General features: G+C 40.5%; 1 protein-coding gene across 1 annotated transcript in view; it reads left to right on the top strand.

The window, feature by feature from the left end:
* Nucleotides 1-13,403, top strand: part of IPO7 (importin 7) — a 39,765-nt gene extending 26,362 nt beyond the window's left edge. Inside the window, exons 17-25 of the mRNA XM_082192961.1 lie at nucleotides 2,926-2,992; nucleotides 3,087-3,212; nucleotides 3,346-3,443; nucleotides 5,991-6,086; nucleotides 6,588-6,808; nucleotides 7,075-7,280; nucleotides 7,928-8,134; nucleotides 9,992-10,108; nucleotides 11,330-13,403. Of these exons, the coding sequence (XP_082049087.1) occupies nucleotides 2,926-2,992; nucleotides 3,087-3,212; nucleotides 3,346-3,443; nucleotides 5,991-6,086; nucleotides 6,588-6,808; nucleotides 7,075-7,280; nucleotides 7,928-8,134; nucleotides 9,992-10,108; nucleotides 11,330-11,427 (1,236 nt within the window). The 3' untranslated portion in view covers nucleotides 11,428-13,403. The remainder of the gene's footprint in view (nucleotides 1-2,925; nucleotides 2,993-3,086; nucleotides 3,213-3,345; nucleotides 3,444-5,990; nucleotides 6,087-6,587; nucleotides 6,809-7,074; nucleotides 7,281-7,927; nucleotides 8,135-9,991; nucleotides 10,109-11,329) is intronic.
* Nucleotides 13,404-14,658: the final 1,255 nt, after the last annotated feature.

The raw sequence follows: 14,658 nt of genomic DNA, 5'->3' as shown, positions 1-14,658 counted from the left end.
AAGCTCTAGCAGGCTCCTAGAGCCCTCCTACCTCCGTCCCAAAGCTGTGAAAGGACTAACTAGGCTTTGGGAAGGAAGTGGGAGGACTCTAGGACCCCGTAAGAGCCCTCAGTTCTCCTTCCCAGAGCCCAGAGCCTTGCTTGCCTGGCTTTAGGAAGGCAGCGTGAAGGCTGCGACAGGGTGTGTGTGCCATTGTTGCTGAGGGCCACCAAAAAGGCCTCAAGGGCCGCATGCACCCCTTGGGCCATGTGTTGGACTGCCCTGTTTTAGCTAGTTACTGATCTGTAAGAGGACCCATTTTTGAATCCGATGACTGATAATTTTACTCAGAAAACTAGCTTCTTATATGTAAAAATAGCAAAGGGAGCTTTGTTAAGCTTGTTGCCTGTGCTTTAGTGCTGGTGGGCAGTCTGTTTTTTTGTCTTCCTTGTTCCTTCTCCTTTGCATTTTATCTTAATGCTTTGTTACTGAAGCTTCCTCACAAACTATCCCTATAATTCATTAATTCATCCATCCATCCAACTCCCTCCATCCCTATTGTAGCTAATTAGGATATGACCCTAGGTTCAGAAAGGGGTTCCTGGCTAGCTTGCAGCTCCAAAGTTATTCAGCCGTGCCAGATGACACAGCAGGTAGGAACAAGACAGGAGTACAATTAAGAGCCGATTTAAAGACTGACTTTGCAGAATTTCTATCATGCTGTTCCAACTCCAAAGAAAAGCTCCAGGCAGTTCATATCAACATAAAAACAAAGCTGTGAAAATAAACCAGAAAGCTAGATATATAAAAAGCAGTGGGTAAAACAAACAAATAGTAGAAAGCCAGAAATAATTAAAATGCTCAAAACAAATTAATTAAACAGAAAAGTATTCAGTTGTAAAGGTAGGGAAACACATGAATCTCCCAGGCTCTCCATTGTGCTGCATGAGTATGAAATGGCACACAGCCATGTGGACTAGAATCCTCCCTCCCTCCCGGTACCTTTTCCTATTGTGTTGTGACTTTTTAGATTGCAAGTCTGATCTTTGTAAGCTGCTCTGGGAACCTCTTTTGGCTGAAGAGCAGGTTCAAAATGTTTCAGATATATAAATAAACAATAGATAGGTGGTGATACTGCAATATCTGATTTCTCTGCCTGCCTTGTATCTGAGACCAGTGGCTTCAGAGTCGTCGTGTGTGCTTTAGGACATATGAACCTAGCAAGTGTGTTCAGTGAAATGGATGAGAACTTTGTTGAACAACCGTCTCTGTGACAGAGATAAGAAGGCGATATTCTTAACCCTTTAGTAATCAAACATCTATTAACGACATAAATTTGATCAGAACTTCACCCTTTTTGTTCTGATGCTTATAAAACAGTCCTAGTATTAAACACTTCAAATAATGGCAGTGACCACCTTTGTAAATGTGCTTTGTCTCTGATTACTCTATGCTTTTTGAAACAGGCCACCCACCCAAGTAATTTGTGGTTGTGTGTTTTATTTAAAACTTACCCTTTTTTTCATTAAATAATTTTCTTTAATTCTCAATTACAAAAATCCAGTATATGCCACATTGTATCAATAACAGATTACCCCGCACATTTCTCATTAACCTTAAAAAATAACCAAAAAGAACACATTTTTACTCCTCCCCCCCAAAAAAATCCCCGGACTTCCTTCCACCCCCTCTTCTGGTTCTTTAAATAAACCAAATCATCTTATATTCCAGGTCCCTTTACACAATTTTCCAACTACTAAACAATTAAACTTGTGATATATTGCACAGATATACCACACAGATATTGCACAGACCGCTTTATACATTACACATCTATGCTTACAGACTATTTCCCCTTTTAAAATTATCCTTATTGTTGCTTTTTGCAAGCATTTAATCCATGTCTGCTGATGTCCTAATTTATTTACAACTGCTGGCCCCTAAATAAAAACTGTTTCCCAGACTGTTACCCATTCTTTTTTCTTACTTTGGTATATTTAAATCTCCGGAAGAGGCTTCCCATTAGGACAATTCACAATTTCAGCCCTCCTTCCTTCCAAATTTCTCTCTGTCTCCAAGGTTGTGATTTCACTCAAATTGCTCTAACTATTCCTGTCTGTACTCATATCTAAGGCTCCTCAAGAAGCTGCTACCAATTAGGACCATTTCCAATATTTAAAACTTATCCTAATCTAAGGTTCAGGGAAAGTTACAGCAATTCTATATCGATCCTATGGTTTACTAGCCAAGTTAGACAAAAGCAGCAAAGATAAGGTCCTATTAGAAACCTTGTCCACCCACCCTCATAATTTATACAGTGGTGCCCCGCAAGACGAATGCCTCGCAAGACGGAAAACCCGCTAGACGAAAGGGTTTTCCATTTTTGAGCTGCTTCGCAAGACGATTTTCCCTATGGGCTTGCTTTGCAAGACGAAAACGTCTTGCGAGTGTTCCGATTTCTTTTCCACTCCCCCCCTTTTTCTAAGCCGCTAATAGCCTTTTAGCCGCTAATCCGCTAAGCCTTTAATAACCGCTAAGCCTTTAATAACCGCTAATAGCGCTAAGCCGCTAATAGGGTTGCTTCGTAAGACGAAGAAACCGCTAGATGAAGAGACTCGCGGAACGGATTAATTTCGTCTTGCGAGGCACCACTGTAATCCCATCTAATTACCGTATTTTTCGCTCTATAACACGCACCCGACCATAACACGCATGTAGTTTTTAGAGGAGGAAAATCCGTAGGCATGCCACCCGTAGGCATTCCCTCCATAACACGCACAGACATTTCCCCTTACTTTTTAGGAGGAAAAAAGTGAGTGTTATGGTGCAAAAAATACGGTAATAGTTTCCCTGTACTCTACTTCTGAAGACCCAAATTTGTCCTCCAATACTTAACACAAGCAATTTATGGCATTGATCATGTTTCCTTTAAACCATTCCTTTCAGATTACCCAGCAGTTGGAAGGTATCTGTTTGCAAGTAATAGGAACAGTGTTACAACAGCATGTTCTGGGTAAGAGGTCTCCCCACCCTTCAGCTATTACTTTGCGTTTGGTGCACTGATTGGATCAAGCCAAGGTTCATGACATCTTTTTTTCCTGTTCCAGAATTCTATGAGGAAATCTTCTCCTTGGCTCACAGTCTGACTTGTCAGCAGGTCTCAGCACAGATGTGGCAGCTTTTGCCTCTGGTCTTTGAAGTATTCCAGCAGGACGGCTTTGACTACTTTACAGGTGAACTTCCTGCATAGCATAGGCTGGCTACTGCAGAACTGAATGATACTGATACCTTTTTGTACCTTGCAGCTTTTCATATTGACCAAGAGAACACATAAATAACAACTGTTGATTAATCTTTTTACTGCAGATATGATGCCACTGTTGCATAATTATGTAACTGTTGATACCGATACACTCCTGTCTGATACAAAATACCTAGAAATGATCTACAGTATGTGCAAAAAGGTAAGTAACTCACTAATCCTCCTATCATTGTAGCTAAATTTATACCATTGGAGTGCTTTGATCTGCAGAACTGGCACTACTACAGGTGCCAAAAAATATTTATTCCACATTTGTAGAATTTCACTTGGAGCTTCTTGCCCATTGACATAAGGCAAGTGACTTTGCTCTGTTCTTTTCAGTGCCTGTTTAAATCACTGTTTAGACAAGCCTATCCGGACACCTTTCTTTTGAAAGTTTTTTAATACCTGTCTTTCACCAGGGTGTGTTTGGAATTTTAATGTTTTGTTTACTTTTGTAAACCACTTAGATTTTTTTTATACATAAGCAGTAGATAAATTTTGCTGAATAAATAAATCCTGTAGATATCCCTTATGCAGTATAGATCTAGGAAAGAAAGACTTGTGCCTTTCCAGCAGCTAAATCCAAATTCACATTCAAGAGACTGCAAGGTCCAGCAACTCTACACAGACCTAGATAAGCTAAATTATTGGGGCCTCTGGAATTGCATGTACCTTTTGCTTAAAAAATATGTGGTGGATCCAGCTACACAGAGAGTCAGTAGACCAGAGGTGGGGAACCTGTAGCCTTCCAGATATTGTTGGACAACTCCCATCAGCTCCAGCCATCATAGCCAATGGTCAGATATGATGGGAGTAGTAGCTGAGCACCATATGAAGTGTCACACATTTCCTAATCCTGTATTAGTCCATAACCTCTTCTGAAAGCTCCCATGCGTGTACCTGTCATGCAGTAGCCAGACATGCAGTTGTATTACTCTTCCCCTGAAGCAGATTAAAATGGCTACAGTCATGTGTGTGCATAGTTTCTAATCTGTGCCTAGTAATACAGTCCAATTGTGTTTTGCATTTAGACTGTGTTGCTCACATACAGCATGTGGCCAAAGAGCAACTTGAGATCATAGTACTGGTGCAGTGATGTTGAAAGACAAGCTTACCACTGACCAGCCTCCAAACTCTCAAACATGGAGATTGAACGTGGGCTGGACTCATACTAAGTGTAATTTAAACACATCTCTTTGTATTCAGGCTTCAGCTTACTACTGTGTGGTATTGTTGTTGGTTTTTTATCATAACCTTGCCTTCAAAGTCAGGTTATTAAAAAGTGGCGGATGATTTTAGTTGAATTAAACATGAGCACACCATTTTCCATTACACCTGTTTTTGTACATGACCTCACAGTGATTTTGCAGCTGAGCTGAACTGGAAAATTATTCATGCTGTGGCTGTCTACAGAAATCCCAGTGCCTTCTGAATTTCGCTCTGTTAAACAGATTATCAGAGCGGCTAGGTCTAAAACCTGTGATTCCTTGCTAAAATGGGGCAGGTGTCTGTCCCCAACCTGCTCCCAAGTTTCAGGGAACTTCAGTGGAAAAGAAAGATTGAAATGTATGCACTTATATGCATGCAAAGGAGGTTCCTTGAATTGTGCCCTACATATCTTTATACACTATTTTAAAACAGGGACTCCCAATTTTAATGCAAACATCAAAAACGAGCTCTTACGTATATACTGGCTTTCATTTAACTTGGTATTGGTGCTGTCAGTTTTACTGGTACTAATAATGTAGTTTCACACTAAGGCATATTGTTACACATTAACATGCACACAGCTGCTTGCTTCTGTGTAGAAGAATCTCCAGAATGGGGCAACATTCCTGGGTGCTAGATGATTCAGTTTTTCCTTCCCCTTCCACAGTCAGGCACAAAATGCTATGTCTGTCTGAAATCTGGAAGAAGAATCTGTATATACAAGCCTGTTTCTTCACCTGGATCACCAGTGCTGGATTAGGCTTTGCATTTTGTGTACCTTTGTGCTCATTTCAGTTGGCAGAACATTTTCTATTTCCACTGAAATAAATAGCAAACTATGTTGGTGAGAGGGACAGAAACACTCACATGTCATTAAGTTTTGTGATATGATAATTACCTGCAAATGTATACCTAAGTTACAGTTGAATGTATAAAAACGATCAGCCACATTCAGATCCTTTACTGGCTAACCTAACCAGGAATTCAGTTTTGTGGATGTAAAATAATATTCCCTAGGTGAAATCCAACACTGCTGTTCTACTTGTAGAACAGCTTTTGATCCTGCAGAGGCACCCACCACAACAGAGAAGAGGAAACAGTCTTTACCAGTTTCCCCCTGCAGTCCCCCACCACCACCCTCCACAGTGGTCTGGAGGGTCCCCCAATCCTCTGGAACAGATTTCTTTGGAAGTTATAGAAGGCAGCAGCAGGAAGGAGAAATCAGTGAAAATCCCCTCCACTTACATTAGCAGATATCAGCACTGGATCAAAGCCGTTCTGCAAATGGAACAGTAGTATTGGGATTTCAGCCAGTAACTTCTTTGCGCAATTAATATTTTTTTCATATGGTTCTGATACACACAGTGCAGCCTGCCTGTACAGATGGGAGGTAGAATGACAGAGTTTCCTTAACAATTTTGTTCCTTTGAAAATATAAAGAATAAATGCTACTAAATATCCAGTACTGAAACTGATGGGGTATAATTGTATTTCTTAGGTCCTTACAGGTGTGGCAGGAGAAGATGCAGAATGTCATGCAGCAAAACTGTTAGAGGTGATCATTCTACAGTGTAAAGGTCGTGGCATTGATCAGGTAAGTGGAATGGACTTTTGACTGCCAAAAATATATGATACCTTCAACTCTCTAGAGGAGACACAGTCACCTACCCTTTTCATGTTTAATCAAAAGTGATGTGCTGGGCTTTGGGAAGGAGGCCTGAGGTCTCTAACAGGGTTCTAGGGTCCCCCCACCTCCTTCCCAAAACCTAGTTTGTGCTTTCCCAGCTTTGAGGAGGAGGTGCGGGGCTCTTGGATCCTGCCAAAGCCTTGCATCCCCTTCCTAAAGCCTGGTGCCTCGCTTAGCCAGCTTTCGGAAGGTAACACAAGGGCTGGGAGGTGTCAAATTTTGGGCTTGCTCCCCACCCCCGGTGTCAAGACAGTGTGCGGCCCATGAGTTCTGCATCAAAGTACTCTGGTGGCCCACTTATTATGAAAAGTTTGGCCGCCCTGGGTTAAAAGATGCACCTGGTTGGGGTTATTAATGAATGTAAAAATCGGGTTATTACTGAATGTTGTCGCTATAAATGTTTTGCAGTGTATACCTTTATTTGTGGAAGCTGCTTTAGAGCGGTTGACCAGAGAAGTTAAAACAAGCGAACTGCGAACGATGTGCCTCCAGGTTGCCATAGCTGCTCTGTATTACAATCCTCATCTACTTCTGAATACTTTGGAAAATCTACGCTTCCCTAATAATGTGGAGCCCGTTACAAATCACTTCATTACACAGTGGCTTAATGATGTGGACTGTTTCTTGGGGTAAGTTTGTGTCTTGGGGATCACAGTTCTGATGCACGGTGCTCTGAAATTGTGTGCACTCAGTGCATGTCTCATCCACCTTCTCATATGGCTTCTGCAGGGCTACATCTATTGGGGATAAGTGAAAAGAAGCTTTATTGTACATTTAAGACCTATTTGCTCTTGCACTTCTCTAAATTAAGGTCTCCACTGGGTTGTATGCTACTTGCCTTCTTTTTACTAAAGCTGAAAAATAATGTAATATGAAATTTCCTCTTGCATTTCAGGCTTCATGACAGAAAAATGTGTGTCCTAGGCTTGTGTGCACTTATTGATCTGGAACAAATACCACAGGTTTTAAATCAGGTTTCGGGCCAAATCCTGCCAGCTTTCATCCTTTTATTTAATGGCTTGAAAAGAGCATATGCTTGCCATGCTGAGCATGAAAATGATAGTGATGATGATGATGAAGCAGAAGATGACGAGGAAGCAGGTAAAGCATTGACCCCTCTGGTAGCAGTTCACCAATATTTATCATGTTCTGGTGACAGCTTCTCAATGAACTTTCAATCCTGGTACGTCTGTCTTTTGATTTTCCTGTTCTTGCTTTTACCTCCTTGCTTTATTCATTCTCTTCCAAATAGGATTCAGATGTTTGTATCTTGGCCTGTCATTTCCTTCTTTTTCACCTGGTGTTTTGTTTCCTATGTTACACACTATATTTGCTATGGTCACTCATTCAGTGTTTCCTCTGCTTTATCCTTGTATTATGGACACTTTTAATATCAGACCAAGTAGCTTAGTTTTTCGTGCCAAGTATCTTTACTTTTCATTTTGCTTTTTGAATCAGACTTCACTGTTGCTTCATTGCTCTTCACTTTGTCCAATTTTTGTATTTTTTCTTTTATGTCTCTGTGTTGGGCTTTTATATCTCATTTCAAGCTGTATAGTGCAAACTGAGAAAGTTTTCATCTAGGGCATTGTAAATGCATCAAAGCTTCCCAGATAAAAGCAAAACAGAATCCTAGAGCCTAGCCCTAGGTTAAAATTGTGGAATTGTTATGAAGTACAAATATTACATAAATTAACAGAGAAAAGTACACTGCTGTTTTTTTATCCTTGAGCCATATCTTCTTACAGAGGAACTTGGGAGTGATGAAGATGATATTGATGAAGATGGACAGGAATATTTAGAGATTCTGGCAAAGCAGGCTGGAGAAGATGGCGATGATGAAGATTGGGAAGAAGATGATGCTGAAGAGACTGCTTTGGAGGGATATTCAACCATTATTGATGATGAAGATAATCCTGTTGATGAATATCAGATATTTAAAGCAATTTTTCAGAGTAAGTCCAACTGCTGTTTATCTTGCATAGCAAACTGGTATTCTCTTTTTTGCGTGGGCAGGGACTCCCATTGGAATTGGGAAATGGGGTGGCAATTAGGCGTGCAATTAGAGTTCAGGGAGGACTATGATTTAAAACTGCAGCTGAGGCATTCCATCACACGCCAAGCATGATATGGGTTAAGTTTGAAAGTGGGCAGGTTTTTTTGGTCTGTGAGTGAAGTGAAGAAATCTTACTTTTCGTGTTGTGGCACATCCTTGAATGTGTCTGTACCTCAGTGTGGTTCGGTTACTTCAATGTAGCAACCTAAGGTTGTCGAGGATGGTTAACATTCTGCTTTTTTGTTATGTCATACTCCACATGGAGGCCATTTTGTGACTGGTGTCCCCAACATCCTCTCAAAATTCAAAATGTGCCCACTAATCCGAAAAGGTTGGCAACCCCTCTCCTATATCCTTTCCCAATTATTGAGGTGTTTGCAGGAGTCACTATTAGTGGTCTCTTATGACTCAGTTGCATGACCAGTTTCCATCAGGAGCTGTATGTTCAGTGTTGTGGGCCCAATCTGTGGAACTCCCAATTAGCTGGGATCAGACATTCCACTCTATGTTGAACTTGTGGTGCTTGGTGGAAACTTTCTTTTATTTTAGCAGGCATTTTAAGTGAGCTTTGTGATCATATGGTTCCTTTTAACTGATTTTATGATATATGTTATGCCTCTGTTGTACCCCACTTAGAAATTGTGGTATATAGATATTAAAATAATGGTATTAAAATAAATAAAATAATAATACAATGTAGCTATAAGGCTGAAACTAATATTTAAATTTGAATCAAAATGACAGCAAATATCTTAAACTTTTGTAACACCTAGATACATTTCTCATTATGTGTAGGAATTAAACTAATGTTTAAAAATTGTTCCTGACCTTTAAAAGAGTTCCTGACCTTTAAAAGCATGTCATTGTGTTCTCTGTCATGTGCTTTAACTGAACTGAAGGTCTAGCTACAATGAGTCTTACATAATCTACTTTAGGCACTAAAAATCATAGACATCACATGTTGTAGAGTTGTAAGGGAATTTACCTTTTTGTTGCATTTTCAAGTCTCCATGGGCTTGCATAACGGGTGGAAATAATATAGATCCAAACTGGGTTTTGTATGTGTTGCAAAAACTGTTGACCCTTTTCCTTAATTGGTATTTCATATCAGTGAAATAATATAGATCCAAACTGGGTTTTGTATGTGTTGCAAAAACTGTTGACCCTTTTCCTTAATTGGTATTTCAGTTAACTCCATTGTAATTTGTTTTAATAGTATACTTTTACCTGTATGTTGGGCTAATACAATTATTGAGATTCCATCTGCTCCTTTCTTCCTTTCAGAATGTTAATTTGCCATGTAATTCTAATAACAATACAGTAGTACCTCGGTTTACAAACTTAATCCGTTCGGAGGTCCGTTCTTAAACCGAGGCACGCTTTCCCTAATGAGACCTCCTGCCGCCGGTGCCCTTCCACCGTTCAGATTCTTTTCTTAAACCAAGATAAAGTTCACAAACCAGGACACTACTTCCGGTTTTGTGGAGTTCTTAAACCGAATAGTTCATAAACACAGCTGCTCTTAAACCGAGGTACCAATGTACTTCCATTTTAGTGGAATGTGGAGTATTTTGGAAAGAACTAGGCCAATAATTGGTATAGAGGGGAATATTTGGACTTGAGAGAAAGTATTACCAGAAGCCTGGGTAGTGGTGGAGTGAGAAGCTTTGCAGAGCAAAGAAATCATTACCTTGCTGAACTCTTAGCCTATCTTTAGTCTGTCTGTTAAATGTCTACATGTCTCTTTGTTCTGTAGCAATTCAGAATCGTAACCCTGTGTGGTACCAAGCATTGACACGTGGTCTTAATGAAGAACAAAGAAAACAGTTACAGGATGTAGCAACTTTAGCGGATCAGCGAAGAGCAGCCCATGGTAAGCATATTTTCACTATGTTTGATATAATCTGTTACTATTAAGTGTTGGCTATAGTATTAGCATTTTATTAAGGGACCTAAAAGTTTTCCGTCTCACCCTGTTCTAAGAAAAAAGAGGACCTGCTTGTAGGGACAAGCTTTGCATTGATCTTGCAGCTTATTGAAGTACTAGTTCTTGAAGCGGAAATTTCTGGGCTTGATGCCACCTAATTGACCGCTGATTTTTCTTGGAAGTCACGTATGCATGTGTATGTGTTCTCTAGCAATTCAGATGGAGAAAGGGCATGGCTGTGGACCTGCCTGTCTTCCAAGTGTTTTTGGTTTTTTGTAAAAATGTTAGAATTCTCTTTCTTTTCCTTTTGGCAGCTGGTATATGGACGCGGGTGGCGCTGTGGGTAAAACCTCAGCGCCTAGGGCTTGCTGATTGCATGGTCGGTGGTTCGAATCCCCGCGGCGGGGTGCGCACCCGTCACTCGGTCCCAGCGCCTGCCCACCTAGCAGTTTGAAAGCACCCCTAAGTGCAAGTAGATAAATAGGTACCGCTTCCTAGCGGGAAGACAAACGGCGTTTCTGTGTGCTGCGCTGGTGCTGGCTCGCCAGAGCAGCTTCGTCACGCTGGCCACGTGACCCGGAAGTGTCTCCGGACAGCGCTGGCCCCCGGCCTCTTAAGTGAGATGGGCGCACAACCCTAGAGTCGGACACGACTGGCCCGTACGGGCAGGGGTACCTTTACCTTTAGCTATATGTTTCAAGTTTGCATGCCCTGTTTCTCTTTCTTGCCCCTGATACAAGTGGGTCTTTGCATAGGATTAACAAAGTTAACGTTCACCGTTCAGATTTTGTAACACCTTGTACATTCAGAATTGTAGAGTTGGGTCATCTAGTCCAACCTCTTGTAATGCAGTAGTTAAAAATCAAAGCTTGGATTATGTATTTATTATTGCTTTTATGACTCTCCTTTCTTCCAAGGAATTCAAGGTGGCTTACACATTCGCGCGCGCCCCCCCCCCCCGATTTTTGGGAATTTGAACTCTGATATTTCATGTCCTAGTATTCTGCTTGAAATGGAGTTTGTCTCTGAAGATATTTGAAAATATAATTTCTTATTTTAAAAATGGAAGCCCTTCATTGCATGAATGTGCAGATCAAGAGCTCGATACAGCTGTGACAAGACATGGTTTGTGACTTTCAGATAATTATATTTTTCTCTCCCTTTCAGAATCCAAAATGATTGAAAAGCATGGTGGATACAAATTCAATGCTCCAGTTGTGCCAAGTTCATTCAATTTTGGTGGTCCAGCCCCAGGAATGAATTGAATTATCACTACTTTTCCTCCTACTGTGTGATTGTAGTGAAGAGCTTGTGTTCCTCCCAATAGTGGTTCCAGAACTGGTTCATGTTATCTACAGCTCACTCTAAATGAATTGGTAGATTGAACATTTAAAAAAGAAAAGCCAACCCAGGAAGTGGGACTTGATCATGCAACCGAATACTGGAAAGGTTTTATGAAGATAGGAAGAACCTGACACTTGAGCTTCAAATGACACGCTGTGGAAATCAGAAATCAAGAGGTAATGTCATGAAGACAGCTTCCTTTCTATGAAGAAAAAAAGGCATTGGCTGCAGGACTGTTGGAAAGGTCTCATTTACAGTACACAAGCTAGAAGGCCAATTTAATTTTTACACCTGTGGGACTATGAGTATTTGCCCAATCTTTTCCCCTTACCCTTTCTCCTGCTGGGTATCTATTCTTTTAATGTACATAAAGGTAATTGGATAGCCTTACTTAACACTTCATCATTTCCATTTATCAAGATTGTTCATATGTAGAATATCGGACACTTATTGTAGCACTACATAACTGATTAAATCTGTAAATGATTTAGCATTTTCATATTGAAACAAGCCTGCTAGCCTATGTACAAAAATAGCAAAATGTTTGTTTATAAAAAAGGGATGTTCTGGGGGAAAATTTCAAGTTATTTAAAACTAGCAGTTTTGTACCTGGTGACTTTGTGGTGCAGTCACCACTGGTTGTGACTTGAATTTGGTTATGTACAAAAGGGGTTAGTGGTATTTCATTGCTGCTAAAAAAGAAAAAAAATGGCAACACCCTCTGTGTCCTTTGTTTTTTCTTAAAGCTGTCAATGTACAAGTGGAAATTTGGATACAGAAACCTTCATGTTTTAAAGTGCTGAGAGGGGAGTTCATTTTCTCAGCAGCATGTGAAATCTGACATGAAGATTTGCTCTTACAGGAGTGTATTTTGAAGTGTGGTGGTGAACATCTACATATGCAATCTATTAAAAAAAGTAATTTGGCTAACTTGGGTTGGATCTGATTGAAGTTTATTCCCATATTTGGGAATATTATTATTCTCATCCTTTTGCTCCTTTTCTAGGACCTGGGTAGAGGTTTAAACATCTCTATTCTGTCTCTTGTTTTCATACCCACCCTGGCCTTGCGATGTCCAAAAGCAGACATTCTTTCATTTGCCTGATCCAGCTATATCAGTGGCTTGGTTCATATCCCAGCTTATTGTACCAAGATATTTTGCCTGAGCACATAACCCTTTCACGTAAGCTGTGATTAAAGCAGGGAGGCTCTAACTGGGTTTGCCTTTATATCTGAACTGAGAAATGGTGGTTACCGTTTCAAAATAAGCCAGGATCACGAACAGTGTTTGAGATTGGCTTGTTTGATGGATAACTGCCTAATCAGAGACTTCCTGGTTTTGTTGTGGCTTGCACAAAGGGGCTGCATGCTTGGGCAAAAAGATTTGCTCATATTCCAGCTTATAAAGCTAAGGTATGATCATGTGAACATGGCCTTACAGTTACCAAGTCTCATTTTTGAAGCTACAATTTGTTCTCCCTTGCCTCCAGGTGGTATATTAGTTAGTATATTAACTAGAAAGGTAACAAAGTCCTCCTTACTGGGACCACTATTAAAATGATTCAGTGAAAAAGCCAACATCAACATGTGTTTGGCCTGGCTTGGGGCCCATCTATAAAACACACCTATAAAATCTTAAATGCTGAGGTTCTTGATCTTGCCTTGAGATCACTGGTGTCAAATATTTTAAGTAAAATGTTTTCCCCCTCCTGGCTGTTTTTTTTATTCAATGTCATCTGCTGTTACAATTGATGCTGAACAAGCTACCTTAATTTAAGTGTAAACCTCCAGAACTTTAAAGGCAGGTTGAAAAATGATCTGAATTTATATCTATAAAATGAAACTGAAATGAACATATATATTATGATATTCAAAAATGCAGTCTTCGGAAAAACAATTTGTGTGATGTGTGTTTGTTTTGTATGTATCTATTTTGGGGGGTGCTTGGAATGTAAGGGTTCCTAACAGAATAGCTACCTCTCACTTGTCTCAAGCCAGACGAAGGGCTTTCCCTTTTCACTCATGGGTTCATTCTTGACTTTGGTCTTCAATGTGGATTTGATTAAGGCAGGCTTATGTAGCATCCAAATTGCTTGAGAGAGGACGATCTTCCATCTATCTTTTTATTCAGGTTCTGGTCAGACTAGCATAATAAAGTTGGATTCCTGAACCTGTCCTGTAGACATTTCATTGCCATTTTGTCTTTTGAGCTTTTAAAAATTTCGTGTCCTGCGGATTTTCTTTCTTTTTTGTAGTGGGTACAACTTTGTAAATGCTTTGTTCTCATTTGGACAGCTCTGGTAAGGTTCTGGTATTTAGAGAATTGGGCCCCTTGGGTTGCTGTAATAAGACTTTTCCTCCTTGGACTTAGCACCACAGCTCCTAACAGCAAACAGTAGCAGCACAGATTTATTGAGTAGGGTTAATGTGATTTGTTAATTGGACTGAATTCCCATCAGCCACAGCCAGCATGGCCAATGGACTCTGCCCCTATGGAAGCTGAATGCTACCCCATCGGCTACCCTAATATATTTATACAAATCCCATATAGTGTGTGGTAGCTTAGTTTACATTGCAAAGCTGAGTAACTTAGGGAGGCTTGCAATACTTCTAAAACTCAGGGTCATCCAATGAAGTTGAATGGTGGACCTGAAGATAGACAAAAGTTGGCACTACTTCACACAGCATGCAAGTAAAACTGCCATTTGTTACAGAAGATTGATGCCCAGCAACTTGGAGAGCTTTAAAAAGGAGATTAGACAACATGGGGAAGGTCTCAATGGCTACTAGCCACAATGTTTGTATTACCTCCAATAGCAGACAGCCATTTGCTTCTGAATACAGTGGTACCTCGGTTTAAGTTTACGAACTATTCGGTTTACAAACTCAAAAAAACCGGTAGTTTCCCGGTTTGCGAACTTTACCTCTGTCTAAGAATGGCACCCGAATGGTGGAAGGGCACCGGCAGTGGGAGGCCTCATTAGAGAAAGCACGCCTCGGTTTAACAATGGTTTCGGTTTAAGAACAGACTTCCGGAATGGATTAAGTTCGTAAACCGAGATACCACTGTACTGGTTGCTGCGAATCAGCAGTGCACTTAGGCCATTTTTGGGCTTCCCATAGGCTCCTAGTTGGTCACTACAATAACAAAA

This window comes from Podarcis vaucheri (genome assembly GCF_965113315.1).
Source record: "Podarcis vaucheri genome assembly, chromosome: 1".
NCBI classification, from domain to species: domain Eukaryota; kingdom Metazoa; phylum Chordata; class Lepidosauria; order Squamata; family Lacertidae; genus Podarcis; species Podarcis vaucheri.
Note: the sequence above shows the minus strand (reverse complement) of the source record. Positions and strands in the feature narration are given on the sequence as shown.